Below are 15,868 nucleotides of genomic sequence, written 5' to 3' on the forward strand. Positions count from 1 at the left end.
CTCACTTTCGAATGAATAGGATATATATCATACATTGAGGTGTATGTATAGCATTGCTCGGTTGCTTTTTTTTTAGTGTCCTTTGTAAGTTAGCAATTTAGCACTCATAGGTGTATTCTTCTTCTTTTTTTTTTAATATTTATAGCATGAAATTGAGCAATACCAGAAAACGGAGGTTACTGCTTAAGTAAGCGCCCTTTTTTCACATTTATAGTATGAACTGAACTCAGCCCTGAATAGAAGGTCTTTGTCGGTCTGGCAATTGCTAGTGAAAATCTCGTACAATATTGACACGTCATGTCTTTTTCTATATATTGTGGCATTTGTTTTTTTGAGATACAATGCCTCCCTTCAAATATATTAAAAAGGTTACAGAAATATTTTACTGTGCACTCACAATAAGAATTTAAGTGTCTATCAATACGAACTGTGTTCATCATGCCAACAAGATATCAACATATATAATATAGCATCATTCGGATAATACAATTCAAAATCTTCTATTCCTCAAATTACTAAGTTTAGTAATAAAATTCAAAAGATCTTATAAAAATACACACTAAATAATTAGAATATCATTTGTGCTCAGCATGCATTGACGCGGTCCAGCACGTATGTATTGATAAAATTTTTGACATGACTATGTGCTACGGTGCTTAAATCCTTAACTCACGGAACCGAAAAGCACTGGTCCACATGCTTTAGCATTTTCCATGGTCCCTACAAGAGCTTGGTGGCGGATTTAGAGTTGCCACTTGGACCCGGATTGCCCGAATTCCTATACCGGCCTGGACCCGAGTCCGACCGGTCGGGTATGGATCCCTTATAAGCCTAATCCACCTTAGATGCCGGTCCGGATCCGAATCCAAATCAGAATCCGAATCGAGATCTGGATTTAGTAAATGCATCAGAGGCATACCCGATCCTGACCCGAAAATTTAGCTTGTGTGGAAGGTGGAAACAAACATTACTGGCGCTCGCAACGTTTCTCCCAAGGTGAATTACTTTATCTAATAAATCCCACGTTTACATTTTTAACTATGTTTACCATCGTTATATATATATATATATGTGTGTGTGTGTGTGTGTGTGTGTGTGTGTGTGTGTACTCTGGCATGGTGAATAAAGTTGTGAATGGTAGAGTCATATATATGTTTTGATTAAATGCCAAAAATTATACCACTCCTCAATGCTTGTTACCACAAATTTTTAATTTTTATATGTTGAGTGAGTCGTCGCGGGTAATACATGGAGTTATTGGTGCAAATTGTGCTACACGGAGTGATGAACATTGGGTGTTTGATGAAATGCCTCAGATAAGTGAAATGAATTAAAACGAAGGTTTTTGACATGGAAATAACTCGGTGTTAGAATGAGTGATGGTATTTAATTGTTTTGAGTGGCTTACCCCAATTTCAAAAAAATAATAATAATCTGAGTGGTTTGGAATAAATTCAAATTCAATGTGGTTCAGTAGATATGATCAGAATAAAACTGATCAGAATATCTATTTCAGTCCATGGCTATCCAGTTAGCTATTCTGATCCGATTTGTCTCGATTTTCTCGCAAGAACGCGTTTCTGAATTGGCATTGCAGATACAACGATGACTGACGGAAGCGGAATCCCTCAGCCGGTTCGCAGGTTGGCCTCTGCTGCAGCGTTCCTTGTTGGGGGCATCGTCACTCTCTCGCTCGCTTCGTCGATAACCATCCGATCTTTGCAGTCATTTGCAGAAGCAAAGAGGGTGAGACGCGCGATCCCCTCGACTTCAATTTGATAATCCGAGTTCATGTGAATAGATTATGTAAACACCTCGAGTTTTATATGCCTTGCCTCTATGTCATGTACAGTTCTCGTTATTTTTTAAAACTGCAGAAGAAATCGGCGCTACCGTGTAAGGTTTGTCAGGGGAAGGGCTTCTATCCATGCAAACTCTGCAAAGGAAATTCTACGATCGAATGGTCTCCGCTCTACGATCCTATCGTCATCAGCAAATGCCTCTGCCCGACTTGCGAGGGGAACAGGTGACGAATCTTTAGTTTAATGTTTGTCGAACACAAAATTACGGCATTTTTTTTCGAATTCTGGTACTACTCTATTTGGCGGCGCGTGCTGTAACAATTGCTTTTGCTTCTTTCCAGAGTGCAGCGCTGTCTAAACTGTCTCGGCAAGGGTTATGCGTAATCATATGCTTCTTCGGGTCTTTGTCACACTTTGAGCTCAGTAAGGGTTTGTTTATGCGATTACGGCGCATCTCGTAATATGATGCTTGTTGTAGAAAGCGAGTTACTATAAGTTTCTTTACAATCTACAATTGTGTAATGCTCGGCAATAATTGCATTTCAAGTTATCAAGTAATCACTTAGCTTAGCTTCTATTTCATTGATCGGATGACGGATTGTTTGCAATCTATGGTTGTTTGCTCTTCACTCTGCTGGTGCTTTTTGTGCCCTGCGATTAGGGGTGAAAACGGTTCGAATTCTCGACAAAACTCTATCTGCAACTATATTTTCTTTTTTGGATGCAAATTCAGATGCGGATATGTGTAGAATGCTAAATTTTTATTATCATATCCGTTTAAAATGAATTCGGATTCAGATATGAGTCGGATTTGTATTCGGATATTTTTCAAATAATTATATATTCTAATAGGCATATATAGATGCATATAAATATGAAGTAAAATAAGCACAAATAAAATACATAATACAATTAAAGGTTCACATTCGTGTTTAAATTTTGTATACCTATATTTTATTCAATAAATTTTAATATTTTAATACATACAAATATAATTTTAAATAAATTTTATAGTAAAATAAATGAAGAACACAACAACTTTATTCCCTTATAATATATATTAACATAACATTCCTCTTATCTCTTAGAGGTGAAAATAATCTAATACAATTCAGATTTTGTAAGAATCATATTCTATTCATATATTTTTTATTTTTTTTTCGAATACAAACACGGATATGAATATGTGTCGAATGCCAAATTTAGACAACCATATTCGCATCCAATTAAAACTGGCTTCAAATTCAATCTAAGTTTATCCTAACCACTTGCATTGCATTCTACAAAAACATAAAAAAAAAAATAAAAAGAAAACAAAATTATATGGGGATTATAGAATCTCGATGCGACCGTTTTTAGTAATTTTAGCATCCCGAGACCTGAAAAAAGGGTAGACCGGGTCCACCTAACAAATTTCTCCTTGTTTATGGGTTTGAGATGCACTTTAATGAGCCCGGTCCATGAATAGCCTTGAATGACCATCTCCGAGCCCGTTACAAGCCCATAATGCACTGGGCTTACGTAGAAAATTAAAAAATGATACAGCATTTTTCGCTTATTTTTAAACAATGCTAGTTAAACTTTTAAGAGGTTATACTCAGAAGAAGATACCTATCAACCATACTACTGATCTGATATGCGGTTATATAATATTTTTCTGAAAAACTGAAGTTAATTAACTTATATTTAATATCTTAAGCAATACACAGAATTTCCTAGAGTAGCCGCATCATATGGGAACATTTATATTCGAAGTCTCTCATGATGCTATCCATTTGGTATCAATCTTGTTACGTGTTTGTGACCATCGCTGCTTAGAGTAGTTGATATGCTTCTTTTATATATTTTATTATTATTATTATTAAGTAAAAATATATAAAATTTATCTCAACTACCACTTATCTTGTTTTAATTATACGGCTTAAAATTTTTTGATATAGTACCTAATTATTTAATTTATTTGATACTTTAATTTTAAAATTTGAACGAGTCATTTACTTTACAGGTTTAATTAATATATTTTATGTAATTCACGTAACTATAAATTTATTAAATTAAAATAAATTGAAAGGCTGGGTGTTAAAATTAAAATTTGAAACTGATGGATGGTTGGATTAAAATAATTAATAATTCAGATAGTTTTATACAATTTTTAACATTTTGTTTTATTTTTATATTTAATGGGCAATCTGTGAGCTGTGGCCAATGGACAAGCTGCAATTTTCTTCTCATATCTTCCTTGTCTTGTCTTGTACAAATATCTATTTCTTATCATATCTTTGTTTGTACTAACCAAAAATATCAAATCAAAGAGATAGATACATAATGTCACTTATTAGTGTCCTCCTACTAAATTGGTGTGCAATTTGAGTGCGGCTGGTATAATTCTGGAAGTACGGAGCGCTTCGTACTTTCAAGTCATTTTTGATGTTGGGAGTTTCGAATCGACGATCAGCTTCATTAGATTTGATCTAGAATACTTTAAGTATATAGAAAATAAATTTTGCGATTTTTTGATATCATTTGCCTAGTGATCGAAATGGCTCAAAATCAACGGTTGAAAATAAAAATCTTACAGAATATGATGATATTATATTAAAATTTTAGATCAAAAATATTGATATTGTTTTATATAGTATAAAGAATTTTCTATTAAAATTTTACGTGATTTGGATATTTCTATACCGTTAAACTTGCAAACGGCTCACCACGGCCATTAAAATTATTGATTTTGAGCCCCATCGATCACTAAGCAAATGATATCGAAAAATCATAAAATTTATTTTCTAAATACTTCAAATACTCTAGATCAAGTTTAACGGAGCCGATCGTCGATTCGAAAATCCCAACATCAAAAACAATTTGAAAGCATGAAAGGCTCCGTACTTCCAGAAGCATACAAGCTCACTCGTGCAATTTTGTGGGCCATATAATAGAATCACATTACCACACTCTTCTTCAAATGTACACCATGGACCACTTCCTCAGTTGCTTCACCAGATTCAGATTTTTCAGTACAAATTTATTTTTTAAAAATCTATTCTCATAATAGAATTTCCATCTTGTAAAAAATATTTTTATTTGGTTCATGTTTTTGAATATCTAAAAATATATTATCTCTGTATTAATTTGGTTCAACGCAGAAATTAACCAACTATATTAATAAAATTACCATAATAAAGACTAATATTATATATCATTTTACACCAAATTAATTGTATAAAAAATATAACTATTTAACAATATGAATAAATACTTCTAAATTTAGTGGGTTCATAAGTTTATTTGTCTTTCGTACACAATTTAACAGTTTGGGATAGATTTAAAATTCGCAAAAGGGTATTTTATTTTTTCAAATTCAAATTTTCTTTTAAAAAAAAATCAATAGGCCTAATAATTTGATGAAAAATGCATGAAGAGCTCTCTACTGTAATCAATTCTGAAATAGCCCCATAATCTTTTTTTTTAAAAAATTATGATTCATGTTTGAATCTAAGTGATTTTGGAAAATAAATTGGGTAATTTACTAAATTGATTGATAATTTCATGAAATTTTCATAGTTTAAACTATTTTATAGCATATAAAAGTGAATTAATTAACCGCTAATAGCTAACGAGCCAGAAAATTTAATAAAATTTTTAATTTAACTAACTATACAAATTCAAATAAAATACTAAAATCTAAAGAAGTATCAATTATAAATAAAAAATTGAAAAAAAAAAAAAAATCCAAACTAATATTAATTATTAATTTATTATCATGTAGGAATCCTATCCAAAGTGATTCAGATAATAAATGTTTCATATCTTGAGGATACATAGGAGAATGTCTTTTTCTGCAGCACCCATTTAATATACGTTACATTAGAGGCTAATTATTTTTAAAAATAAATGTTTTACTAGTTTAATAAATTAATATATTTTTTTAGTGAATTATCACGTAATGTTAGAAATTAGGAAAAATATTTGCCAGATTATATAATTAAAATTGAATTGAGACGAAACCATATAAAAATATACTTTCTCACAACAAATAACACATTTTGTGTATTATTGTTCATAAAGCCAAATCAAATGTTTTTTAATTATAATTTTTCCCTGCAAATAATGCATTTTGCACGTAATCCCAAATAAAATCTTACCATCTAATCTGATCTTCAAAAAATAAAGCAGAAAAGACTACATACATTTTTAATTTTCTCAATAAATTTTCTTTGATTAGTTGAAAAATATAGTAATAGCACATTCTAAAATAGTTTAAAAATTTAAAATTCTTTTTTGAAAAAATTTTAAAATTTAATAGTCAAATTTCATTATATGTGTTGTAAATCACAACTATCATTTCGTGATTGGTGCCTTTCTACCGATAAAATGTTATAAATGCATGTTTGTAAACATTATATAATTTATTTTTAAACCTTTAGTTTTTTTTTGGGATTGTAAGTAAGATGTGTTTTATGTCTTAAAAAAAAATATAAGGAATAAAAATATTTTCATTATTTTTGGCAAATAAAAAAAAATCACCTAGTTTATGTTGAATATTAATATACATTCTTTCTCATCATTTCACATTGTGTATGTTTAGAAGAACAATTCTTCAAAAGCATAAATATTTAGAGAGTAATCAAATTTTTTTTTTTTAATTATGGTATTAGAATACAAAGTTTTAATTTTTTTTTTTCAACTGCTTTTGGCCCAATCCTCGAAACCGAACGCTCATTTATCACCATGACTCATTAATGATAGAAAATATATATATAGAATTTATTTGAACTATGAATAATTTTGAATCGATGATTTAACTTTTTAAAATTTTAATTTTATTTTCCAATTTTTCAATTTGTTTGACTTAAATCAGTTAACAGTATTCTAACTTTAAAATTTTAATACGCCCCTCATCTTTATAGCTTTAGCTAGTATACCTCACATTATTCTCGCAGCTACAAATTCATCAAAGAAAGAAATTAATTCAAATTTTATTGTTAGCCGGCTGAAATTAAACAAATTGAAAAATTGGATAGTAAAATTATATTTTTTTAAAAATCAGATAGTAAATCCAAAATGATCCATAACTATAATAATTTTTATATAAATTTACTCTAATTATTATATAATTAAACTAAACTATAGAAGTGTTGGATATATTTATTTAGAGTCCGGCTACTATACTCTTATGAGTACGATCGCCCTCGTACTCATAAGTTGTTTTCGATGATAGAGCTTTCGAATCGACGATCCACACCGTCAAACGTTATCTAGAGCATTTAAAACGTCTAGGAATCAAATTTTATAATTTTTCGACATCATTTACCTTACGATTAAAAAGTCATAAAATTGATAATTTTTAACAGCCGGTATAAGATATTTGCTAGTTTAACGGTATAAAAAAATTGAAATCAGTTGAATTTTTAATAGAATATTCTATGCACTATGTAGATAAAAATCAATAACTCTGATCTTAAATTGAAGGATCCGATCATCCATGTTTAAGACGTCGTTCGATTTTGACCGTTCATTTTATACCCACTTGATGAACTTTCTTATGATTTTGAAAAATTACAAAATTTATTTTTTAAAAGTCTCAAATACTCTAGATTATATTTAACGGAGTGGATCGTCGATTCGGAAATTCTATCATTGAAAATAACTTACGAATAAGAAGTGCTCTGGACTACTAAGAGTATCGTGGCACTAGCCTATTTATTTATACATATAAAAAGTATTAATTAATTAATAAGTAGGCTCCAAATGGAGTGCTTTAATTGACAAAACCAAAGTCTCCTCCTTCGCCACGCCTCACCGCAGTGCCAAAAAATTATCCTCACAAAGCGACAAAAACACACGCCACTTCACCACCCTCCTTCCGAAGTAGCCCACATCCCAATCCATAATTACAGATATGCCATTGCCCGGGTGCCCCGAAAAACGGGGAAAAAATATCTTTTTCTTTAATTTTACATTTTGTAGATAAAAAAAATTAAAAGTAATTTTGTAGAATTATCCTTTAAAATTTTCCCGTAAAATCAAACACTCCACGATCATTTAACCCCAAATAAATAAAATTTTGTTAATTTTTATTTATTGTTATAATTGTTTATAATTATATATATATATATATATATATATATATATANTATATATATATATATATATATATATATATATATATATATATATATATATATATATATATATTTGTTTTTTGGGATTTGTTCTTGATAAAGCAACTGGGTTACTATTACTAACCCTCTGCTTTCCAGATAACCCAGCTTTCAAGCGAGAATTACAGATATGCCATTACCCACTAATTCGGGAGAGAACCTTGATCATCACTTAACGCCGAATAAATGTTTTGGTAATTTAAATAATTCGTAACAGTTTTACTTGTACTGATATACTAAAATTTTATTAGTTTTTATTAATTAGTATAATTAGTTTTTTTTATTTATAAATTATATATTGGTTCAATATCTGTATTATTTTTGAGAATACTGTATATTTTATATTTGAATTGATAATTTTGCTACTAATTTAGCAAGCTATTTGAATTGAAAGGTTGTGAAGAATTTATATATTCTTATTAATAAACTAATGATGATTTCTATTAAGTATGAAAATAAAAATATCTTTTTATCCATGATAATTTACTATTCCTACTACCTAGGAATCTATAATTATTTCAGTAATTCACCGACATCTTTTATAAATATCCAACTTAAGTTGAATGATAATAATTTAAATATTTTAATAAAAAATATGAAAAATTATCAGAATATTCTAAACTTTGAATCAAAAGGCTCTAAAAGTTATAGTGTAATATTGTTGGCGTGGCTTTTTAACTTAGCATGATATTACCGGCCATTACTAGCACAACTAAGTAACAAATGACTTACAGTTAATAATCCAATTTTAAATTTAAAATGTATTTGCTTTACATTTCTAACTAAATTTATTTCTAAAAACAAACAAAGCAAGTAGCTGATAGTATGTTATCATTCTAGCTAAGGTCGTTTTATGTGAGTGCATAAAACTTTTCAAATCAAACCTCATTGCTTCGTGTGATAGCATCACCGGTCAAAAAAATCCACAAAATTTGTTTTACCGAAGAATCGTGGTGAAATAAGCTCTTACGTTAATCAAACTCTTTTTATTAAGAACAATTAAAGTTAATTTCATTTTTAAGTAAGCTCCTAAATCATTTGGCGATACCTCTTTTTTTGAACTAAAAATTTTAAGATTGCAAATAAATAATCTAGCACGGATAGGAATCTGAATCACATGATTATCATTTGGCCCACTTGCAGAGTTACACCTACATTCTAAGATATAATAATAAATTATACGAACATGCTAACTCTCCATTTGTTTTAAATGACAATATATATTTTTAGATTATACTTGCGAATATTACAAACATATCCGAAATAATATTTTATACCAACAAACATGTCACGTAAGTGCGGTTGATGCAGATTGGTTGAGGCCTCTTTAGTTTTAATTAAAAATTTTGAACTCGAAAATAAATAAACTAGCACGAATCTGAATCTTAACCACACACTTGTTATTTGTTGAGCCCTTTTTAAGGTTGATAGGGGCATTTCCGAAATAATCTTAAATTTGAAGGGCATTGTACGCTTGCACTTCGCACCTGATCCCTATAAATAACTGCCACATAGTTCGTCTCCTTCTCTCACGAGAGTACCACTCCACAACTCTCTCTCTTTTTCTCTCTCTCTCTCTCTCTCTCTCTCTCCCCTTCGCCATGAAAGGCCCTGCTCCATCTCGCCCGAAGAAGCCACCGTCGCCGCAGAAGCTCACGCTCCTCTGCATATTCCGGGGCGCCTTCGTGCGCCGCAGCCCATCGGGCGAGCTCTCGTACGTCGACGGCGAGAACCGCCTCATCTCCGTCGATCGCCGCGGCGGCGTCGCCATGTCGAAGCTCGCGGCGAGGATCGCCGATCTGTGCCCCGGGTGCTCCTTCTCCCTCAAGTACCAGCTTCCTGAAGCTTCCATCGCCCCCCCGAAGCTGATCCCGATCGCCACGGACGAGGACGTGAGGAGGATGGTCGAGGAGCACGATCGGATCGCGGCGGAGAAAGGGAGGGCCCCTCGCCTCCGGATCTACCAGTGCGATGTGAGGCCTCTCCCCGTTAAGCATGTCGAGGTGAGGTACTTCTCGTCTGGTAATGGAATTGGGTCGTGTTCTAGATTTGGGGGTTCGAATGGGGAAAAGTTGGTTTTGGATAGAGGATCTGCTTTGGGTGATCTGAACGAGAAGTTTCATGCGAGAAAATACGGTAATTTTCGTGAAAATTTGGGTAATAGAGTACTCGGGAACCAATTAGGAAATTATGAAACTTGTGGCCCTGCACATTTGCCTCGATTTAACTATTTGGTTGGATCCACCACTTCACATCCCACTCAGGTTTCCTGTCATGGATTTTCACCATCAATTTCTCATAAAGCTGAAATCTTTCCAATAAAGACTGAGGTTATTAATGCGGCGGAGATCAACTGTGAAAATGCTATTGATCATAGCCCAATTCAAACTTGCTTGGCTCCTCCTACAATCAGCAGCCAATCATCACATAAAAGGAATCCCCAGTGGAAGGTTTCCGGCCGTAGTAGAGGTCTCTTGGGAGTGCCTCACTTGACGACAAGAAACAGTAGGCTTGGAGTGGGAGGCAACATCATGCGGCACAATCAGACAGTGTATTGTGATGTTCAGGGTCAGAAGATCGGATCGGATGGTTTTGTCGTTCAGCGTTTCAATGACGACAAGGTTCGTGAGTTAAAGTACCATTTGGGGACGAGGCGCCGATCTGGTAATTCAAAGCTTGCACATTCAAGAGCACATCTGCATCAATTGGTAAAGCCACCAAATGGTACGAGTCATATTACTCCGAAGGACGAAATCTTACAGCCAACTAAAGAGCTAGATAAGACACCCAATGAGCCCCAAAGTCTTCCGGTCGTCGGATTTGGAATGCAACGGATGCAGGGTGTTTCATGTAATCAAAGTTGTTCACAGATGCCTCTTGATGTCAAAAGCCAACCTCTCCCTTCAGGCACCACGAGCTTTATGAATTATCCTTTGGGTGATGCAAACCCAGTAGGCCACTCTCATGCAGTTTATCACAGAAGCTCCATTATTCGCACTGGCCAAGAACAGGGTACTTGTGATTTGAAGAAGTCATGCTTGGTGGAAAATGTACCCGGTAATCCACAATCAATATCTTTTTCCTCTTTCTCCATGTTACCAGGGGAGAATATAGAAAAAGTCGAAATGAACTTAGGACTTACCACTGACATTCCGAAGGCTGACCTTTCCCATAAATTGGATAGCACTGCCGACCCTATGGAGAAAATTAGCCTTAACAGCTCCTGTATAACTTTTTGCGAAATCAATACCTCAATAAATATATATGACAAGAAAGCAGAAGAGTTCACATTGTCGCAACCATTGAGCTCTTTGCTGGAACATGTATCTCTTCGTTCCAAGAAGGAAACTCATACTGAGAAGGATCATGGCGTGGACGATAAAGTACTTGCACTATGTCTCAATGAACTTAAATGCCATTCATGTTATTTGGTTTAATTAACTAATAATTGAATTATCTTTCAGGCTAATGCGGCCAGTTCAAAAGATATCTGCTCCAAGGAAGTTGGTGAAGCCACATGTAAACTTTCGGCAATCTATTCTCTTTTATCTGCACAAGAATTACAGGTAAAACTATTCTATTCTTAGTTATTAGCAAATCAAAATCCATTTCCTTCAACCTTCTTAAGTGAATTATTTAAGTGTAGTAGGGTTTTCTGATCATACTTTTAAGAGCTCCCATCATGATCTGGCAGGTAATTAGCAATTCTGATCTGGAAGAAATTCGGGAGCTAGGGTCAGGTAACTTTGGAACTGTCTTTTATGGCAAATGGAGGGGCTCAGATGTTGCAATCAAGCGTCTCAAACCAATCTGTCTCAGTGGAGGTGAATCAGGAGAGGAAAAGATGGTGAATATATCTCAACCTTTTCATAACAAATTCAGAACAATTCCTTCCTTATCTTATAATATGGATTATTCTATTTACAGGTTTTTACTATTTAGCTTGGTAAAATGCAGGCAAACTTTGAATATATAGTACATAACTGTCGTTGGATTTAACATAATAAGTTTTCTTTCTTAGGCTTTGGCTACTAGTTAGCGACTAAGTCACATAGACAGATGAATCAAGCTCATAGTTTACAACATAAATACATGTAGCACAGCTAAAAGTGCATGAAGCTATTTCTTTAGTTACATTGAATGGCTAAGCTTCAATCTTTCTTCCTGCATCCAATTTCTTATATGTCAAGCAACATTGGAATGTGAAATTGCCCACTAAGGCAACTTTGTTGCAGCTAATATGCATAATGCAATGTGCACATCATATGCACAGGAACCAGGTTAGTGTAATAATGATTAGTTTTAAGAAGTCCTGGTGCATAATGGTATTTCGTTGATAATTGGAGCCCTTAATACCAAGGTAAGTTATTCTGTAGTTCTGTTTTAGCAAATGCCAAATATTGTCGTGAAAGATGTTGTTATGAACTGCTAATCGATAGGTTGGTTTGACAACTTTCTTTTCTAGCCATACCTGCATAAAATGGAAAAGTAGCAAGAGTTGCTTTGGATGATATGCTTTTCAGCATGTTTCCGGAAATGCTAAGGATACGAGAATCTAATTGAGGTTGTCAAGCGCTGATTGCTATATGCATTGCCCTTTCTTTTCTTTTGTTCTTTCTCTTTCCCGCGCTTTTGGACCGTCTTAGAATATTTCTCATTGTCTTTTTGTAAGTGTTCTGCCCCGTCTGTGGGAGAAACTTTTTACGAATTTTACGTTGTTGGCAGGTAATGGACTTTTGGAAGGAGGCGCACTTACTGGGTCAGCTTCACCACCCAAATGTGGTGGCATTTTATGGGGTAGTTGCAGAGGAACCAGAAAGAAATTTGGCTTTAGTCACAGAATACATGGTTAATGGTTCCCTTAAACAAGTTCTAAAAAGAAAAGACAGGTATGATCTGATTACCTCTTTGTTAAGCATCCGCATCCAGTAATATTGCTGTAGTTTTTAATTCCTTAAGTGTTGTTACCTTTTATGTCTTGCACTTCTATCACAAGGTACAGGAATGAAACTCTATCGCAAGGCATAAGCACTATGTTCCAGATTTTGTTTATGTGAGCATCTCGATTTTGTTTAGTACATAGGAATTTTAACTCATTTAGATTATGCAAAGAAGGCTTTATCCTATTCCATGAGAACTGTTTAGCCTTTCATTTGATCATTTGAAGATACCAATTGCATATTATTCACTGTACTTTTATTCATGAAGCCTTGTATTGTTTGTTCAGTGTTTCTATATTTTGTCTAGTGTGATATCTCATGTGATTCATCTTTTATTATTCTACAGAACTATTGATCGTCGGAAGAGAGTACTGATAGCCATGGATGCTGCATTTGGTATGGAATATCTTCACGAGAAAAATATTGTCCACTTTGATCTGAAGTCCCATAACTTCTTCATGAACATGAGAGATCCTCACCGACCAGTTTGCAAGGTAATCAATACACAATTGATACTACCTTTTTGGCTTATACTACACCCGAGTCCAACGCACATCAAATTCATCAAGATGTACCACCCACTTGTGCGCATTAAATCAGAGGCTCCAGATGTGGTGTTTGGAATTCAGTAGAAGGTTGCTGATTTCTTAATTGACTAGATCAATGCAGTAGTCTATTAATGGATCGGGCTGGTTCTTGCCTGGATCTACTAGTGATTTATCATTACGCTTGCTTGCTTAAATAGTTTAAGAATCTCAGGTTGCCAAAAAAATGTCTATGTAAAGTGATCTGCATTGCCTACTTTACAACATCTATTTAGAGTCTCTATCTAGTCTCATTTTTACATTTACTCAGGCATGTATGTAGCTTCTCTACGTTGAATCAGCTAATTTAGTGTATTACACAATTGTGTATAATTCCAGATTGGAGATTTAGGCTTGTCAAAAGTGAAACAGCGAACGCTAGTCTCTGGTGGAATTCGAGGAACAATTCCATGGATGGCTCCTGAACTTTTCAGTTGTACAAAAAACATGGTTACGGAGAAGGTACTTTCTGCATTGTGGACCATATGCTATTAGTATGGCATTCTTTGCAATCATTTTTATCATATTTATAGTATGAATTCTGTGGCCTTGATATTCATTGATTATGCTGCATGAGCAAACATGCAAGCACTCATTATCTTGCATCATTAAAAGGGGGGTCGTATGTTCATTCAGCTGCCGCCATGTTGTTAATTGATCTTTTCCCTTCCATTAGCACTGTCTTTTTTCTTTTCTTTTTTTTTTTTTTTTCTGATATCAGGAATTACCATATTAGCAAATTGTTTGCCTCTCTTGTAGGTGGATGTATATTCATTTGGGATCGTCATGTGGGAACTCTTGATGGGAGGGGAACCTTATGAGAATTTGCGGTCTGATGAAATAATTGGTAATATTGTATCTCCTCTACTTATCATCATTTCTGTAGATTTATTTTGCATAGAGAAGAAAGTTAAAGGGGCTTACTGACATCTCCGATTAATAGCTTTTTGAACTTAAATATCAGGTTTCATGTTTTTTCGTCGTACATAGATTTGTTAGTTTAACAGATTGAATTACTTGTAAGCAGAGAAATTCTAATCTATTTTTCCTGTACGCTGGCATAGGGCTTGTTCCAGCTACATGACTTACTTTCCAAGTCATAAGCCAGGTTTTTATTTTGCTTTGGCTTAACAATGCCATGCTGGGGTTACGACTAACAAGTTATGCATATTTAGCCTTAGTACCTCTACTCTCTCATACTAGTATATAGAAAGTGCACATTCTCTCGTTCCTATGGAGATCAAATTTGAAATCCAGTATTCTCAACAACTATAAGTATTCATTTTCAGCTCTGGATGAGGCCAAACCATAAATAATAGGGCATCTATTATGCTTTTAGAATTTAGAAAAAGAGATAATAGTGTGAGAATCTGCACGAAAGTCATCATGGAGAGATTATGGAGTTTATATAATCTATCAAATAGAAGTATTAAATTCTAATAGAACCTGAGAATTGAAATTTATCGTGAACAAAGGAGAAATTGTAGATCACTACATGATTGTTCATGCAGCTACTATCATGTATTGGGTGCGTAGAACAGTACCCTACCGAAGTCATCACGAATATCGTGGAACCTTGGATGTTCCAGAGTGCGGGATTGTGCATTACTACATTATGCATATATATCATCATTTGCTGTTACTTGTAGATTGTACAGTTAACATCTAAAATATACTTTTCATTTATTCTTTCATGTTTCCAATGCCGTTATGTTGTGTTATTTATGATAAAGGAATATCAAATACTTGGTGAATTATTTCAACGGCACGTAACTTTTTTTTTCTAATGCGTTGTCCTTTACACACTCATTTGGTACTCAACAGCTGGTATAATTAAAGGCGACCTGCGACCGAAGGTACCAAGTTGGTGTGACCCAGCGTGGAAGTCGCTGATGGAGAGGTGCTGGTCATCTGATCCCGAAGCAAGGCCATCATTCTCGGAGATTGCAAAAGAACTTCGTGACGTTGCAGAATCTATGAATATCAAGTACTAAGCACTTTCGAACCTGAGCTGTAAAATAAATGAAAGAAAATGCTTGTACCGTTAAACTATCGGACAGTGTGAGCCTTGTCACCAAGGGCTAGGAAGAGTTACTTCACTGTAAATATCGTCCAACTGCCACAGGGATGTTGCCATTTTCCTTGCCATCCAGTGGTTTGATGTTGAGATGGGAGAGTAGCTTCTCTACAAGTCCATGCCGTCTTTTTTATTGTGGCATTTTGCTGTTGTAGTCGTATGTGCTTTTGTCGGCACTATGTTGGACATAATAATGATGATGTAAATGTTTGTTTGAATTAAGTCTCCTTTGTGTGATGTGATGTTGATCCTTTTAGGCACCTTCTTGTCTTGTTTGGATGTTAGTGGTTAGTTATTCTCGATG

The 15,868-nt window shown here is 33.9% G+C and overlaps 2 protein-coding genes across 4 annotated transcripts; both read left to right on the forward strand.

Moving 5' to 3' along the window:
* Positions 733 to 2,391, forward strand: LOC109717053. Of its 2 annotated transcripts, none has more exons than XM_020242713.1 (4): positions 733 to 996; positions 1,572 to 1,746; positions 1,878 to 2,026; positions 2,144 to 2,391. In XM_020242713.1, the coding sequence occupies exons 2-4, from the start codon at positions 1,606 to 1,608 to the stop codon at positions 2,184 to 2,186; spliced, it is 333 nt and encodes a 110-aa protein (XP_020098302.1). In that variant the 5' UTR covers positions 733 to 996; positions 1,572 to 1,605; the 3' UTR covers positions 2,187 to 2,391. The 2 variants fall into 2 exon arrangements, with proteins under 2 accessions (XP_020098302.1, XP_020098303.1); XM_020242714.1 differs by having other exon boundaries at positions 735 to 996; positions 1,598 to 1,746.
* On the forward strand, positions 9,502 to 15,801 carry LOC109717490. Of its 2 annotated transcripts, XM_020243306.1 has the most exons (9): positions 9,502 to 11,346; positions 11,428 to 11,529; positions 11,658 to 11,810; positions 12,689 to 12,852; positions 12,960 to 13,016; positions 13,250 to 13,397; positions 13,827 to 13,949; positions 14,247 to 14,334; positions 15,312 to 15,801. In XM_020243306.1, the coding sequence occupies exons 1-9, from the start codon at positions 9,565 to 9,567 to the stop codon at positions 15,479 to 15,481; spliced, it is 2,787 nt and encodes a 928-aa protein (XP_020098895.1). In that variant the 5' UTR covers positions 9,502 to 9,564; the 3' UTR covers positions 15,482 to 15,801. The 2 variants fall into 2 exon arrangements, with proteins under 2 accessions (XP_020098895.1, XP_020098896.1); XM_020243307.1 differs by lacking the exon at positions 12,960 to 13,016.

Source organism: Ananas comosus, linkage group 11 (genome assembly GCF_001540865.1).
Source record: "Ananas comosus cultivar F153 linkage group 11, ASM154086v1, whole genome shotgun sequence".
NCBI lineage: Eukaryota > Viridiplantae > Streptophyta > Magnoliopsida > Poales > Bromeliaceae > Ananas > Ananas comosus.